Genomic DNA, 17,499 nt, shown 5'->3' on the forward strand with positions numbered 1-17,499 from the left:
TGTTTGTATTGTTTCACTCTGAGTTGTTCAGATGCAGGAATTATACCCACACATATCAAGATTTCTTGAGATGCAACTGTTTCTGCCCTACTTGGACCCTCCTAGCTCCCCTACCAGTAAACAATTTCACTGCAGGAATTAGTCATGCATATACGTGTAGCCTTTCGTCCTGTCAGTATACGTTATGGAAGGGCAACAGTGTACTCCCCGAGCATGATTACCGCTCCGCGATATTTTATGCATGCATAAATGATTCAGCATGAGGCTGTGAATGGATAATGAATTATTGTACCCTCAGTTCACACTGCCGGGGTGGGGGTGGGGGGTTAGTTGGAATTTAAGGATAGATAATAAAAGAAAACGGGACGACCTCTCAATGTCCTCCGTAGGGCCACCTCCCCATGAAACATGTTGGTTTGACATGAATCCTGAATATTTACTATTCATGAGAACAATACTCAGGCAATAGTAGGGAAGATTCAGCAAAAATATCGCCGATTAAAAATGTCCCGTCATCAACGTTCAGCGCTTTGGTGCCAAACCCCAGACGCCTCAAGATGAGCGAGACAATCTGAGGTGGTCGATACAATTTGGGACGGTGGGTGCGAGGGTAGCGTTCAGCCAGGCGCGGGCCCCCACAGCGTCACCCGTCAAGAAACCCTTCAGCGCGCGCCCTTTGCGCCTCCTGCAGATTCTATATTGCTAAAGAATTATTATGTAGTTCATTGTCTAATACATAGTCAAAAATCAATACTTATCAAGGAGGCGGAGGTGACGCCCTGTTACTTCCTCCCGTCCGCCATTTTGTGGTGTCGAACAAAGACTACCAGTTTTTGTTGCATATTAATGCCTTTCCATAGATGTAAGGCATGCGTAAGCTGTATCGTCAGGATTAGCATGATGTCTGCTATGGCATGGAGTAGATTATGAACATGAAGTAAATTTATTGCAATATTAATCAATAAAGTATTTCAGGGCCTGCGCGACCGTCGCTAGGTGCAGATGGTCCTTCATTTTTACGTCACTGCGCAAAGCCTTCTGAAGAGATATTCTCATGACCTCCTGCATGCTAACAGAACATAGTATCTTTAGTAAATAATTATATGGCCATTGTGAATATTTTTATGATGAAAACAAGTATACGAGTAACGTATTAGATGAGAAAATCGTATGTGGGTAATATGTTGAGGTGGTGGTGACGTCTGAAGAGAGTATTGGAACGCGTGGTGGTGAGCCGCTCGCGAACAATACTTACCGCCGGTGTGTCCTCACTCTGCTACTCCTGTGCTCAGTGCGCCGCTCCTCGCTCCCGCCCTGCCCTAGAAATGTGTTCTCGGTGTTTTTGAGTTGTCGCTTTAGTGTGTGATCGCAAGGAATCATGACTAAAGAAATGAACAAAGACGCCGAAGCGTATGATAGGGAATACGATGGATTTCTCAAGCAGCTTGAAGAGTTTCATCAGCAGAGGGGGTAAGTGCCATTATATTTGGCTCTGGTATGCATATTTCCGGATTATATAGATGCAGTTAAAGGTGGGGCATGTACTAAGACCAAGTTTTTGTGCCTGCAGGACCACGTTTAAGCGTCTGCCCCGCATCAACGGGAAGGGAGTGGATTTATATCTACTGTACGTGGTGGTTACGGCGCGAGGCGGCTGGCAGAAGGTTCGTATAAGCCCTCCACTCGTATTTTCCCGCCACGGTGCGAGGCCACTGGCACTCTGGCACCTCACGCACGTCAAGCACACTCCTCTCGCGCTCCCTTACTCCATTCTCGCCCACTCCCATGTCCCCACTCATCCCACCAGCCCCAACACCCCCCACCTAGTCCTTGTTGGGCTCCGAGCTTGACACCCTCCCAGCCCCAGCCTCCACCCCCTCACCATCTGACATCATCACCTTCACACAAACACTCATAGCCACTCACCTTTTGAATAGTCCTAGATTTATTAGTACTTTCTCATTTTTTTGTCATTAATGCCTTCTGGAATGCAGCCTGGTATGCAGTGGAGTCATGGAACTGGAAAGTGGAGATGCCCTTATTTTGTTTATGCTGTTTTTACATTAGCTGTTTTTTTTTTTTTTTTTTTCTGTGCTTGTAAAAATTGTCCTTGTAGCTTTTCTAGATTTTTATTGGTAGCACTATAGAACATGCTTTAAATGTTAAAACTGTAACAGTTTACTATTTTTTATCCTTTGTGTAAATACATTGTGTATGAATGTAAAATCAAGTTGTATGAGACTTAGGACTCCACTCCAGGGATATTGCTTTTTCCATTTTTAGTACAACTGGGGGAGTTGCTCAGTGATTACTATACTGGAGAGGTTAAAAATATCCATCATTAATCCCATCTCTAAATTTAATATTGTATTATATAGTTTAATTGGAGTAGCAGAAATGAAGTGAAATATTGCCACAAAAGTAAAATGGGTTAATACTTATGATTCAGGAACATTGCAAACTGGGAGAGCTCATACTAAGCTTGCTATTTTGTATTGTAAAAATTTAACAGCAGAATTTCAGACAGAATTTAAAGATTTTTGTGCAGTGAAATTACTTAGTCTGGATTTTAAATATATATTTACTTTAGGTAGACCTTATGCTACTTATGGTTTGTAGTTTTGTTAGATCCAGTTGGTTGGTTTGGTTAGTATTCATTAAGCTTTAAGAAAAAATGGTCAAAGGGATGTACCATATTTAGAAGGTGTCCATGCATACCAAGCCTACCTGACCAGAAGCATTTGACATTCGTGCTACTGTATTCTTAGCAAATACAGTATTGTGTTCCATTTGCACTTTTTAACATGTTATTAAAAGTGACTGGTTACAATGATTCATGTTAGTTATATAGTATATTGGGCACAGAACTACAAAGTAAGAGAATGATTTAATGTTAACCAGGATGTTATATGGTTGGGTGGGGGAAGGGAATGTTAAAGCTTTTTTTTTTTTTTTTTTTTTTTTTTTTTTTTTTTTTTTGTGAAAAAGGGAACTACAGCCTGAACATTTACCTTATGTAACTGTAGTTTACTGTTTTGTGTGAATTATGAACTTGGTTCTATTGACCATGAGCACCAGCTCACTTTTGTTTATCAGAAATTTAATGGTGAAGCGCGCACACAAAAACCAAATGACAGAAAGCCACAGTGGAAAAGGACATTAGAAATTTACAATGAATATAAATTGTAACCATCGTCAAAAGGACTCATGAAAAAGAAAAGAAAAAATTATAATGACTTGTTTACATGTAGCTACCTGAAAGGGGTTGACAGCTGTTTCCTGTACCTGAAGATGTTAACCTCATCAGTATGAGGACATCAGTGATATTCTTGGTGCCTCCTTATTTTGCTTCAGGGGGTCTCGCAGTGAAAGTGGAAACAGTCTCCATCATACTCCTCTGACCTACAAGGAAAGGTGCCATTCTGTTCTATCCGTGTCATTTAACTCGGAATAGTTTTGTTAATTATAACCATTCCTAATACAAACACTTTTGAAAGAACCAACAGGTCTGTTGCTGTTTGCTTTCTCATGTACGGTACTCCCTCTTTACTGCACTAAACAAGTGGTATAAAGAATTAGGGGAAAAAAATTAGAGTACAGGTGGTGTAAAGAATTAGGAAGAAAAAAGGAGTATTGTACAGTATTGTGATTGAAGCGGCTTATTTCTCCAAGCCGTTAACTTATTTTTATCTGCTTGCAACTTTACTCAGCTGAGGCCAGAGTTTCTGAAGTGGAGGGGTTAGAAGTAGCCATAACTGACCCCCTCCACTATTAGAAATCCTGTATGAGTTGAGTAAAACTCATCTGGTGGTAATGTGAATATCACAGTAGTGACTTCAATACAGTAGAGGAAAAAGTGTTAAATCAGTAATAGCTGTCTTGGGATGTCATTAAGTATTCTTTTGGTATAGATGTATGCTCATCAGAAAGGGAATGATAGTTTTTTTTTTTTTTAATTATTATTATTTTAATCATGCAGTTGCCTTTGGTAAAGAGCTGATTGATTATATAATTTTGGTGCAGTATGGAAGCTATAGAATAAACATTGTTTTTGGTGGGAAGATAGATGTTCATTAAGTTGTGAAAAGTTTGTACCAAAGCATCACAACTAAAACTGCTTGTGTAAATTAATGGAAACATGTAAATTGGCTTTACTTTGTGTTGGTAACAGTACAGCTTTTCTCAATAAATGTTATTTAATTGATGAAAACAGGTAAATCAGCTTTACAGTATATATTGATAATAGAACCTCAGCATTTTTTAAAAAATTCCCTATGGACTTATAACAAAGGAAACTAAATAAAAGTGACAGTGAAGACTTGCTGAGCTTTGAAAAGAGCATCTTGAGGGAGGTAATAGTTGAGATAAGGGTAAAAGTTTTTGTAAGTCAGTGTGCATATCACATTGCCTTTCCTAGTAAGCCTAAAAGGCTGATTTGCCAGGTTCCACTTTATACAGAACCAGTTTAGAAAAAGTGATATTTTGAAACATTTGAGGATTTCTAGGTTGTCAAGAGGTTCTCTGTTTTATTGCAGGCTGGTGAGTTTGATAATTTACTCCTTTATACAGTACAGATGATTTTGAACTGGAGGAACCAATTATAGCCTTCCCTTACTCTTTCATTGTCAAGGGGCATTGCTGAAGTAAAATAGTCTGGAGAGTGCAAGCGTATCTGATTGAAAGGATTGTTGTTGCATAACTCTGGTCCACCAAGCTGAGCAGATCCATAGATTGAAGGGATAAAAAAGTGGTTTCCCAGAAGGCTGGATAAAGCTAGCAGTTTTTCCGCTTAGGAAGTCATTGCATATCATTAGCTGTTCCCCTCTTAACACCCATACTGTATTTTCACTAATACTTAACAGTGAAGTGATGAAGGAAGGCCTTGTCTGACTCATGCAGCCAGTCTCCACTTAAGAAAATAAAATTATGAGGTCGCAGTTATAAAATAGATGATTTGCTTGAGATGGCAAAACTATGTATAGAACACGTGTGTTTTTATTATTATTATTCCAGTGTGTTCGTTCTACCTTTGAAAGAACTTAACTGAGCTTAAGGAGAGACATTTTGATCTTGGGAAATTAGATATAGTATAGGCCTAGCTTACTAACCCTTATAGGGTTAGAGGTCATTGGATTGATATGGTTAATAATAAGTGATCTGCACCTGTATGAGTGGTGAAGAGTTAGGGTTTCAGCAACTCACACAACCCATAATCTTGTAGTTTTTAATGTTTTAATTTGGATACTATTAAAACTAAATTAGCCATTGCCTAAACTCCTCTTCAAACCCATCATGCTATTTTTACTGCCTAGAGTCTTGCTTAACCCTTTAAGTTCGGTGGCTTTATTTTTTTGTTTTATTCTTGATTTGTGATAATACTAGGTTAGGTTTTTCGAACTGGAGGAGTTAGTGTAGCCTTCATTAACTTCTGCAGGTCTTACACCGATAGTCTGGAATTAGCAGAAATAAATATACAAAAATGTCATCCAGATGTGTTTGGCAGCTCACATAAGCTGAGTACAGCCTTTAGGAATTAGCAAGAATAAACTGTTGTACCGTACTAAAATGTACCAGGTATTACAAGTTTCAAGGAGTTAAAGCAGTAGTTTGTGGGAAGAAATACTCTGCTGATATAGAACTATGCAGTATCATAGTCCTTCAGTTTTAGGCAGGTAAGAGTAGGAACTTAAATCTGTGTTGATGAACTGTCTCGAGCTAACATTATGTCTTCATATTGTTTATCATTTTGCCTAGCCTGTATCCATACATTACTTACAAAACTGTCTTGGGCTTAAAAGTGTTTATAAGATTGTGGGTCCATCTGTTTTTCTAACAATTTACAACCAAACCAGATTGAGCATTAACCCCAGAACAGGAGGGTGTATCATGGCACATAGGAACATACCAGGCCCACAGGGAACATAAGCATTTGTGAAAATCTTTTTCCCTGTAAGAGATGACATCTGATAGTAAAGTCAGTTAATACAGCCCTCTCACACTTCGTAGAGCTAACTGAATATGCTGCTGCTACCACCGTGCAGGAAAGACATTTCTCTCACAGAACAAGTGCATTTGTAACTATTGCTTCACTTTACTACCAGCTGTTTTGGAGATTTTCTGAGGAGAGTAAGGTGCTGTGTATTGTAATTGCAGTAAATTGATGATAATCCTTGATAATAAGGAGTCTTAATTGTTGTGGTCCTAGTGTGATTTGGACATGAACCTGGGTTGGCTGCAGGCTGAAGTTGCGTGTCTGCAACCCACCATCTTCTTTTCGGGGGATAAGGAAGGTGCTGAGGGAGGTTAATTACCGTACCATATTCGGGCAGCTACTTGGATTGGTGCCACCATGTGAAAATGTCATTCTTTAGTGCCATGTGGTTTCTGGAGAATAAGAACAATAACTTGGTGGATATTTTGCCATGAACCACTACTACAGCATCAGAGAAAGGTGGTTTTCTTCGACCTTGTGATGTATCATATACTTCATTGCAATCATGTGTGAAGTGGTGGATTATGTGCTCATGGCTGCTGTTCTTGATTTAGTAAATAGAGAACTTGAAACTTATCTTGCAAGAGATTTATATTTCGCTCTGATGTAAAAGAACAGCGTACAGTAGCATTTCTTTTGATATAAAATAACAGGTGAGCATAGCATAGCATTGATTTAAAAAAAAAAGTATTTATCCTGCAAGATAAGAATTGCCATGTAGGGGCTCTTCCTTCATGCCAGGAGTACTTGGCAAAATCGTATGAGAGCTGTTATGCTTTATGGCATTGAGACTTGTCTGTAAGAGAAGATATAGCCGATGAAGATTTGAATGTACAGGAAAAGGACATTGAAATAGACATTACAAGTAGGGTCTGTCTGAGTGAGGTGAGAGTAGTGTACTGCAAGAGAGTTTGCAAAAGAAATATGAGATAGGTGGTGCAGAGGCAGGCTGAGAAAGACTTGAAATGAGTTCCTGCTTGGAAAGGAGTTAGGGGATTGAATAAGGAAATGACTCAAGACTACAGCACAAAGAGAGCTGCCATTGAGTGAAAGGACTGACACGGTAGCACAGTCAGTGGTTTTTAAATGTGTTAGGACAACTAGAGCAGAGTTACTTACATGGGGATTTTCTCTCTTTTGCTCCTTTTTATTTTACAAAGTTGCATTTGTATCACAGGTTGCATAATACACTGTAAAATACAGATATCCCCTTGCTATGATGTGTGATGCTTCATTGATGTCTCTGACAGCTGACTTTTTTTTTTTTTTTTTTTTTTAGCAGCTGTTGTACGTATTTGTACTCTTAAATGGTTGTAAGTATTCACTTGTGGAATAGTTTCCAATTTGAACTTAAGTTCAACCAGTGAATTCAGCCAGATAACCTGGGGTGAATGCAGTGTTCAGCCTCTTCATTTATTCACATTTCTGTAGCTAGTTATTTTAGCTGCCTGTATGCTTTAAGGTTTTGTGTTTCTTTTATACAGTGAGTAGAATTCACTGGGATGCTGCCAGCCAGGGATGAATCTACTCACATTGCATTGTCAGTTGACCACTTGTAAACACTGAATTACCCTGTGTTATGTATGGTAATTGTTCTTCAACCCTTTGTAAAAAAAAAAAAAAAAAAATGCAGCTGGTAGCAGTCTGTATATATGATATTCTTGTGACTACTTTCCACACAGTATTTATTAAAAATAAAATAAAAGATAAATAAGGCTGATCACAAGTATAGCTAGTGTAATCCTGGATGCTTGGTCCCACCAGGCATGATAACCCTGACATTGACTTTTTTTTTTTTTTTTTTTCCAACTGTGGGTGAAATCAGACAAAAAATAGAAGTTAGGAGACCACATGGCTCAAATTAATACTCTCTTCCCTTTAAATTTTGGCTGATTAAATTGAGTTTTTTAGGGTATATACCAAAAAATTTGACACATGAGAAACAACTGTACTGTAACAAAAAGGTCCAATTGTAACAGTTATACTGAAGTCTGTGATATTCAAACTGGATCTTCATATAGGTTGCAGGTTTTCTTTATATTGTACTGTACTGCACTGTATGGTACTATGCAAGACATCATTGTTCTAATTTATAAAAGTTACTAAGTACTTTGGGTTTCACTTGACCCCTACACACACTGAAAAAGGGGTTTGTAGTTGCTGATGCAAACCCAACCACAGAAAATCAGTCTTTACCAAAAATAAATTCTAACACTATGAAGTAAAGATGTGAAAAAGGAATAAGAAGGAACATATTACCATTCCAAACACATGGTGCCATGAGCGAGCAAAAATGGCTTTACTTAGCTAGCAGGAGAGGTTTTGCAGGAATGTGTAGGCTTTACACAGAAAAAGAGGTGGGGTGGGGGGGGGGATGAGCTTAACTCAGATCCCCTATGCTACATCTAGGCAAAAATGAGGTAAATACTGTACACACCTGGTACCACCTTGTTTCATACAGAGGAGTACTGTACTAATCAAAGCATTAAGTTTTGGTACATTTATCGTTTACGTGCACGATTTTCTGACCAATGTTGCATGTGTAGCCTTGTAAAATAGTTGTGGCTGTGGCCTTGGGCTAATCTGAATGTGAACACAATAGACTGCAAGCTGAAGTTGTCCTTTTTACATAGTGCACCACCTTCGTGTATGAGAATGGGGAGGTAGTTAAGGGACACATATACAGTAACTGCTGTCCAGTTGTATAATTACCACCACATCAAAGCTTCATAGGGAGGGAATGGGTGGATAAGCAGGTGTGAGAAAGTAACAAACAATTTTCCAACATGCCAGACAGTATGAACTGAAGGAGTGTAGGTGGTATGATGGATCATCCACATTTCCTGCATGTGGCAGGATGTAAAATAGTCATGCTGGGTTAGCCTATGCAGAGCTCCCTGGGGCATTCAAACTATGCCAGAAAAAGAGCAGCGTAAAAGTATGGCATCTGTAACACACATGATGCTTGAGAGTACGGCAGACAAAGCAGAAGGGTTAAGTGTTGGATGTGAAACATTTCCCAATCTTTAAAATTTAGAATCACTTTACTGGTAACCTTTTATGTAGGGGTTAAGAGTAAGGTACTAGCAGTGAAAGATGAAAAGCTGAGAAGCAGATCAGTGGCTCATTGAATACTGTATGAGTAAAAGGTACAGGAGGGGAGAAGTTAGGATCAGTGTAGCTATTGAGTAGTGGATTTGGACTGTTTGTGGTTGTGTGCCAAGTAATTTTTGGCTAGTAATGGTTGAGCTGTGGGTGGTGTATGGTGTAGAGGTACTGACTACTAGGAACAGAACAATGTGGTGGGATCTGGAGGTAGAAAGAACAAGGGGGTACAAGAAAAGGATTCTGAACTTCAGATGAAAGAGAGCATGTAGCAAGTCTCCAGTATACTTTATGCAACTTGACATTATTGAGGTACGGTAGCAAAAGATACCATACTTGTACATGGAGAAGTGGTAGTACCATCAGTAATGCATGATGTGGCTGGTATGGCATAATTGAGAGCAGTGGAAATGGTACTGTTAAGTTACCGGTACATGTGTGTAGGCTGTGTAGCTTGTGTTGGATGAGAAAGAGATTAGTGAAATTGTGGAGTAAGGAAGTCTGTCAGTCGAGATAAAGGGTAGAAGAGTGTACTTTGATTGTATCTATGCTGTAGTCATACAGGAAGTGGGTGTATGTAGGGTAAGCTAATAAAGTTGTTTGATATGGTAAATGACTGGGAGTGCAGAGTATGGAGGTTTAAGAATCTGAGGACTTGTCACAATATCAAAATGGATATGCAGAATTGTACATGGGAAGGGATGCATTCCCATTTGATAGTAGCTAGTGGTGAATGGATTATTGAAGACTTTATGTAACCTTTCCATTTTGAAAAGTCATGTCTGTGCTAAATAAAATCATCTGGAGATAGCAACAGGTAAAATAGAGAAAGTGGTCGGTGGGATGCCCATCTTCCACCCACATTGTGTAGCGGTACTGTATTTCAGGGTAGCTCGATGCTGAGTGGCAAGCCAAATGATTTCCTGTAAACCAGGAAATCACTTAATACGGTGGCTGGCAACCTTATAACCAACCAACACTTGTTCCCTACATGCCAGCAAGTGGGTTGGCGGAGGGTTAGTATTCCTCCCTGGAAAACAACTAACTAAAAATACAAACAGGAAGCCTCGGACCAGGACTGACCAATAGTTGATGACTAAGGACCGAACAAAAGACAGATTGCAACATGGAATATAAGAGGTGCGAATGATGAGGTGAGAGAGAGAGATTGTCCAGGTGCTTGAGGGTGCAAAAGTGGATCTTTGTGGTTTAACAGAGACTAAATGGAGGGGTGAGAGTTTGAGAGAGTGGAAATGTGAATGGGGTAGTTGCGTGAGAGTAAGTGAGAATGAGAGGGCAAAAGAGGGAGCACTGGTATGTATTGTGTGCAGGAGATGGAAGGAGAATATAAGAGAGTATGGGTCAGTTGGTTCAAGGATTGTGTTGGTAAGCTTGAAAATAGGATTACACATGTGGGTGATTGTGTGTGTGTGTGTGTGTGTGTGTGTACGGTATGTGCTGATGCAAGATCGTGCCGACAGAGTGAAAGGAGTTCTGGGGAAATGTGGAAGCATACATGGAAAAGTTTGAAAGGAATGAGAGAGAGTTTTTGATTGGAGATAAGAATGGAAAAATAGGGAATGTGAAGGTGGATGGAGTAGATGCTGACTGGAGTGTGCCTGCATAAGTGGATGAGAATGGCAGTGCTGTAGTGGACATTTGTGCGGAGAGGGGGCTAGTGATAGCCAATACCCTCTTTAGGCACAAAACGATACACAGGTATATGTGGCGGGTGATGAGAAGGGTGGGTGGTGAACTGAATGAACAGAAGGCCATGATTGATTAGGCATGTGTGTGTGTGGATGACAGAATGAGAAGGTATGTAATGGATGCAAAGGATACATAGGTTGGAGAGGACTTCTGACCACCATTTGGTGGTGGTGAAAGTCAAGGTTCAAATCCAATGGAGGAATATGAGGAGGGAAGGACAGGGGTAGTAGTCCATACAAGGATGGTAGAAAGGTTGCAAGAGGATGGGAAAAAGGCAGAATATAAAAGAGAGGTGGAGGAACGATTGGGGAAATGTGATTTGGAGCTGATGGGAGAGGTGGAAGGTATGTGCAAGATATTCTCTGTGCAGAATGTGAGGTAGTGTGTGGGGTGAAGAGAAGATGAAAGGGGGTGCAAGGAATGGCTTGGTGGAATGAAGAGGTGAGACAAGCTGTGGTGCCATAGAAGTAAGCATAGAGTGAGTGGATGGGAAGCAGGGGCATGGAGGAAGTTGAGACAGAAAAGAGAGTTATACGTAGAGAGGAAGAGAGAGGTGAAAAGGTTAGTAATTAGAGAATGGATGAGGAATTAGGAAGGAATTTGAGTGTAAAGTGGAGGGAATGCAAGAAACTGTTCTGGAAAGAGATTGCTTAAGAGAGACAGGGTGATGAAGTTAGTAGGGGAGTGAAAGATAAAAATACGGTAGTAAACTGATAGAGGAGAAGGGAGAAAAGGTGAGCAGATGGGAAGAACACTTTATGGAACTGTTAAACATAGAGAATGAAGAATTGCTTGTGGGCCCTTCGGGCCCCTCGCACTTGCTCCTGTGGAGGGCTCTCGCGCTGCTGTAGCTATGGGCAAAAAATTCTACGGAGATCCTATGCCGGGTGCCGAGAGCTGCGTTTTTTGGTCAAAATGTGATTGCTCATTATATATAGTAAAAGTTTTTCAATCATGATGGGACCAAGTTTTTTCACATCAGCGAACTTTTTGCGATTTTTGTGCCAATTTTGGTGCGATTTGAATGTGTAGTTTCGGCTGCCCAAAACACACACACACACACACACACACACACACACACACACACACACACACACACACACACACACGGCTAGTGCTATAGTATATTAGACTTAATGTGAGCATAAGTGACTGGTGAATGACTGGGATTTGGAGGGAGGTGAGAAGGGAGGAAGAGATCAGTAGGGTGGAGGTACTGTAGTGGAATCAATGAAGAAAGTCAAAATGGGGAAAACTCCAGGAACTGATAGAGTGTGTGGTGAAATACTGAAGCTTGAGAGCTGAAATAGTAGTAGAATGGATTTGGAAAATGTGCAGATTGCCCTGGGAGGAAGGTAGAGTCCCAGAGGATTGGAAGTCAGGTATAATTATTCCCATGTATAGAGGGACAGGGGAAAAAGAAGTGTGTGGTAATCATAGGGGTATTTGTCTTGTGAGTGTAATAGGAAAAGTATATATTACATATGGTAGGATCCGTACTGACAGTGTTAGGGTAATAGAGGAATTAATTAGAGAAGAACATGGAGGTTTTAGGAAGGGAAGAGGTTGTGTTGATCAGGTGTTTTATTCTTAGGTTTTTAGTGTAAAAGTTTCTAGAGAAGGGAAAGAAGTTGTATGCAGCCCTCATGGATTTGGAGAAAGCATATGACTGGGTAGATAGACAAAAGATGTGAAAAATATTAAGAATATATGGAGTAATTGGGAAGTTGTTGAATGCCGTGAAGAGCATGTACGAGGTTTCTAAGGCTGCGATATGTGTGGATAGTGAAGTGAGTTAATTTTTGTATCTGAATGTTGGAATGGAAAAAGGATGTGTCATGTCTCCATGGTTGTTCAGTCTGTTTATGGATGGGGTTATAAAAGAGATACAAGGTAGGGAAGTGGATGTTGGAGCGGCCCCTGATGAGAGAGGGCAGCATTTGGAAACCCTGTAGCTACTGTTTTCTGTAGATGATACTGTATTGTTAAGTGAAGACAATGGGGAACTGCAAGGTTTGATGAATGAGTTTGGGAGTGTGTAAGAAATGGAATCTAAGGGTGAATGTAGGGGAGAGTAACGTTATGGTCTTCGAGAGAAATGAAGTCGCTGAATGTGCTATGAGGTTGGTTGGTTGGTGAATGAAAAATGTGAATGCATTTAAATTCTTGGGTAATGTGATGAGTAAAGATGGACGTTTAGAGAGTGAAGTACTGAACTTGCAAGGGCACAGCAAGGCTATGGAAGATGGACATTTAGAGAGTGAAGTACTGAACTTGCAAGGGCACAGCAAGGCTATGGTAGCTGGTTCTTTGAAGGCAGTGATAAGAAATAGGTAGGTTAAGTGAGCATGGAAGTAAAAAAGTTGCTGCACAATAGTATTGTGATACCAACTCTGACTTATGGAAGTGAAGCTTGGACCTTGTTGGAAGGACACAAGTCAAGAGAGAGAGCAGTGGAAATAAGCTATTTGAGAGGAGCATTTGGAGTTGCATGGAGAGACAGACTGACAAATCAGGTAGTGAAGGAGCTTTGTGATGTAGATGTGGATGTGATAGTAAGCATAAGGAAAAATACATTGAGGTGGTTTGGCCATGTGGGGAGGTTGGGGAGCGAGAGACTAACGGGGAGAGTATATGTGAGTGAGGTGGGGGGGGGAGGCCGAGGATGAGATGGAAGGATGAAGTGGGTAGGTATATGAGAGAGGGGGTGTGAGCTGGGAGCAGGGCAGTGAAATGGTGAGGGACAGGGTGACATGGAGGCAATTTGTTTGTTGTCACCCCTTACGGGATTAAGGCATATGGCAATAGATAGATAGAAAATGGAGAAAGCATCCTCTGGTAGAAAGGGTTAATGAATTGCTGTAATACTGGCGTGGTTACAAGAAAAACACCAACTGCAGTGTGTCCAGGCATCTTGAAATGTGCGGATCTTGAATTTTGCTCTCTCGTTTTTGTATTTACATGGAACAGTTGGCGGGCTCCTGGCCTTTGGTTCCTTCTTCTTTGCATTAAAAAGCAAAAAAATAATAAGTGAATAAATGGCTCCATGTGATTTTTATTTATTTATTTCATTTTTTTTTTCTCCTGCAGGTGAATTCCCGCTGTGAATGGGAGGACATCCTTGAAGATTTTCGTCTGCCACCTGGGTGTGTCAATTCTGCTACTGCTTTGAAGCACATCTACATCAGGTAAGACCACTTTTTTTCTGTATTAGGCAATGAGCAGTAGCTGCTAAGTATTGGATATATTGTCTGATGTGAAGAGATCCTAGATTTTCAGTGTTTTGTTGCATGGGTTACTTTGAACCTTTCAGTATGATGGTGTATCTTTTTATTCTTACAATCATCCAGATGATTTCATTCACTGGATTCTTGTAAGCTCCACCATGCTTGCATGCATCAGCCTTGGTCACTTAATGATGTCTCTTCATGCTGCTCAGTCTCCAGTAGCCTCTCAGTGGAGTCCCTTTCCCAGAGGTCACACAATGACCTTGTCCCAGGTATTATTTGCTTTAGTTTTTTTCCAGACTGGTGAGGTTAGCTACATATTTCATTGATCACTTCCCATCAGAGGTCCATCTTGAATAAAATACTGTAGTCTGTTGATGGTTTGTATAAACTTAGTAATACATTATTGTGTTGAAGGGGTTAGACACTGCAAAATAATGGTAAACCTAATTTTTGTATGGGTATGGTGAGCCTGACACACCATGGCCCCCAACACCATGGCCCTCAAGATGATGCAGATGCTTGTTTGATAAATTACCTCTGGTAGAAGTGGCTAGAGGGAGCAGCCTCTGTGAGTTTTCCCCTTTTGGCACATTTAACCCCTTATAGTACATTTCAAACACCATGCCAACATTCTGTGCTACAGAAAAACATTAGTGCCTGTACTTTTGTCTTCATATACAGTAAATCCTTGATTTAGTGAAAAACAGTTTAGCAGATAGGATCTGTTAATTTAAGTTTAATTAAGTGTTTGTCCATGCAGTCACAGATTTCAGTCAACAGCAGCAAAACCACAGGATATATTAATTTTCCCATATTGCCAAAATTGGGTCCATTTTCTTGACATTCCAAGGTTCTTTCTGTTCTGGTATTACTTATGGCATTATTAAAATAAGTTTTATATTTCTGTTCATAATTTCAGTGTTGCTTTACAATTTGACAGTAAGAAACTGGGTAATCATAGACGATGCCATTATTGTTGGCATTCACGGTCAATCGAGATACGGACAATAATAATAATACCGTAATAGTAGTAATGATGATGGTTTACATTTCTTCATTTTTTCTTTTGCCTCATTACAGTGAATGTCTGTTTGTTAGTGAGAAGTACAGTATGTGGGTAAAATAATGGTTTTGTTTAAGCAACAGAAGTACATAACCAGTTCACTGGCTTCTTTCCTTGGTTGTGTTTTGCATTTTTCTAACCACTTTTTGGTAAGTGGTTGTTTCCTGTTGATTTTGTTTTCCTGTTGTTTGTATCCGTATTTCATTCCAATTTCCTCATGTATGTTTGTTTCTTAGGTGTAATGGTGGAAACTTGCCAAAATCAACTCATACCATCCCAGATTTTGTCATTAGCCAAATCTTACATAACCATAACCTAGCCTTACTTTAGTGTAAGCTGATCTGATCTAACTTAAACAATACAGTGTACCATAACCTCACATAGCCTAACCAGAATTAACCTGACTAATCTAACCTAACCAAACATCAGTAAATTAGCCTAACCAGCAGAATTGTAAAAGTATGGTAGATGAATGTGGTGTGGATTTGAGTAGGTTTTGGCAAGTGTCCACCATTATGCCAAAAAAAAAAAAAAAAAAAAAAAAAAAAAAATAATAATAATAATAATAATCAGAAAAGCAGAACATGAATAAACAAGGAAACAAAACCACCATGAAACATTTACCACCATAAAAATCACTAAACAATACAGTATAGAAAATAAACTGGAATTATTTAAAATCAGTTGGTAAGGTCTTTCTACTGCTTTAATTAAACCCTTAATTTGCCAGTATTTAGGTGGGGTTTTGTTCTTTTTTAGGTAGGTAATTATATCACAAACTGTGACAGTTTGTATCAAGAGGCAGTGATTTGCCGCAATGAGTCCGCTAAATCAAGGTTGTACTGTGCAGTGAGCAGTCACTAGTGTTTTCTCTCTCTCTCTCTCTATTTTTTTTTTTTTTTTTTTTTTTTTTTTCATTATAAACACCATGCAAGTATTTATGGTACAGAATACTGTATCATGATCCTTTTTTTTTTTTTTTTTTTTCTCATGACAACACCATGCCAATATTTATGGTACTGGATACAGAATACTGTATCATGATTTCCTTTAACGTTGCCTTTGTATTGGTGATATGAACCAGATAGAATGGTGTAGTTATATTGCTGAAAATGAATGCAGAGAAATGTTGACTTGTGAATTCTAGCCATACTTCTCTCAGATACTCAGTTCCTGTTTAAATGTAAGTACTGCTATGCTGTTTATTATTGTAAGATCCAAGGTGAGGTTGGGGTTAATTGTTCATGTAATGCCACTCAGGGATGTGTAAGGCTGGTCATTCTCATCTTAAATGCCAGGACCAACTTGCCCAGCACCGGGCTCCTATGCTCCTCATGGGGCAACACAGGATTGGATGATGATGATGATGGTTAGTACTGTATAATTACAGCTCTTAGAGCAGCTGGCATATAATGCATACTGTTCTAGAGGCACATTAAGCATAGTTGTGGGTCAAATTGAATCAAATTGTCAGAGTTTTTGGTGGAATGGGGTCACAATCCAAAGGTTTTTCTGTTTGCTTGAACTATTCAGCAGTTGCAAAACGAAGAGTTTTGTGTCTTTTGAATTTGCAAGTACAAGTACTGTGGATCCAGAATATTGTTTTATGTTATATTTACGAGTATTGTGTATTTCTGTGTTTAGTATCGGCAGTAATTTTTATGTGAATTGGTATGATGCCCAGTACAGCTGAAGGTAAGTCAGGTGTTTCTGTTTCTGTCTATATCCAGACATCATGATTCCATAAGAGGTGGTGGTTGGTCTTTGAGTTCGTTATTTTAGGGGGAGGGGCACTAATCCTCTGCCAACCCACTTGTTGACACATAGGGAACACGTAAGGATTAATTAAATGGTTACCACCTAGCACTGTAAATGGTTTCCTGGCTTACAGGAAACCATTTGGCTTGTCACTGAAAGTAAAACCACCTGAAAAAAAAAAAAAAAAAAAAAAAAAAAAAAAGTGACAGGAAAGATAGAAGTAGGAAAACAGGAGGGCAGACAGAAAAAGAGGTGAAGGAAGAAGTAGGGAGCACTACGTCAAGTGAGTGGATAATGGTTGCCACCACCCATCACCATTAGGTGTTTGAAATGTATTAAAAATTATGTAAAGGTGTATGCTATTTTAAAATTGTTTTCGTAGTTTTCATGAATGTATTTGTACCGTACTGTTGGTTTTTATACCCCATCCGACTTGCCGGTATTGAACTCTTATAAGCTTCTGTATTTGTGTGCCTTTCAGTTAATGTTTTATGTCTCAGTATGGTTGACTTGCAGACTGGTAGTTCTGCTGGGGAAAAAGGTTTTACATAGATTTGGAATGGGAAGGGTGGAAGACATTCCATTATGGGAAAATGACAGTGTTTGTCAGTGCTTAAGTGATTAGCTGTACCTTGTATTAA

At 39.5% G+C, this 17,499-nt stretch overlaps 1 protein-coding gene across 2 annotated transcripts in view; it reads left to right on the forward strand.

Moving 5' to 3' along the window:
* Window positions 1–1,272: 1,272 nt before the first annotated feature.
* Window positions 1,273–17,499, forward strand: part of Bap170 (Brahma associated protein 170kD) — an 83,141-nt gene continuing 66,914 nt past the window's right edge. For both annotated transcript variants that reach the window (XM_080278734.1, XM_080278735.1), the window contains exons 1-3: window positions 1,273–1,470; window positions 1,571–1,664; window positions 13,898–13,995. In XM_080278734.1, the coding sequence (XP_080134860.1) occupies window positions 1,379–1,470; window positions 1,571–1,664; window positions 13,898–13,995 (284 nt within the window). In that variant the 5' untranslated portion in view covers window positions 1,273–1,378. The remainder of the gene's footprint in view (window positions 1,471–1,570; window positions 1,665–13,897; window positions 13,996–17,499) is intronic.

The sequence above is a fragment of the Coenobita brevimanus genome, chromosome 74 (genome assembly GCF_032717465.1).
Source record: "Coenobita brevimanus isolate Jiangsu-jjx chromosome 74, ASM3271746v2, whole genome shotgun sequence".
Lineage (NCBI taxonomy): Eukaryota > Metazoa > Arthropoda > Malacostraca > Decapoda > Coenobitidae > Coenobita > Coenobita brevimanus.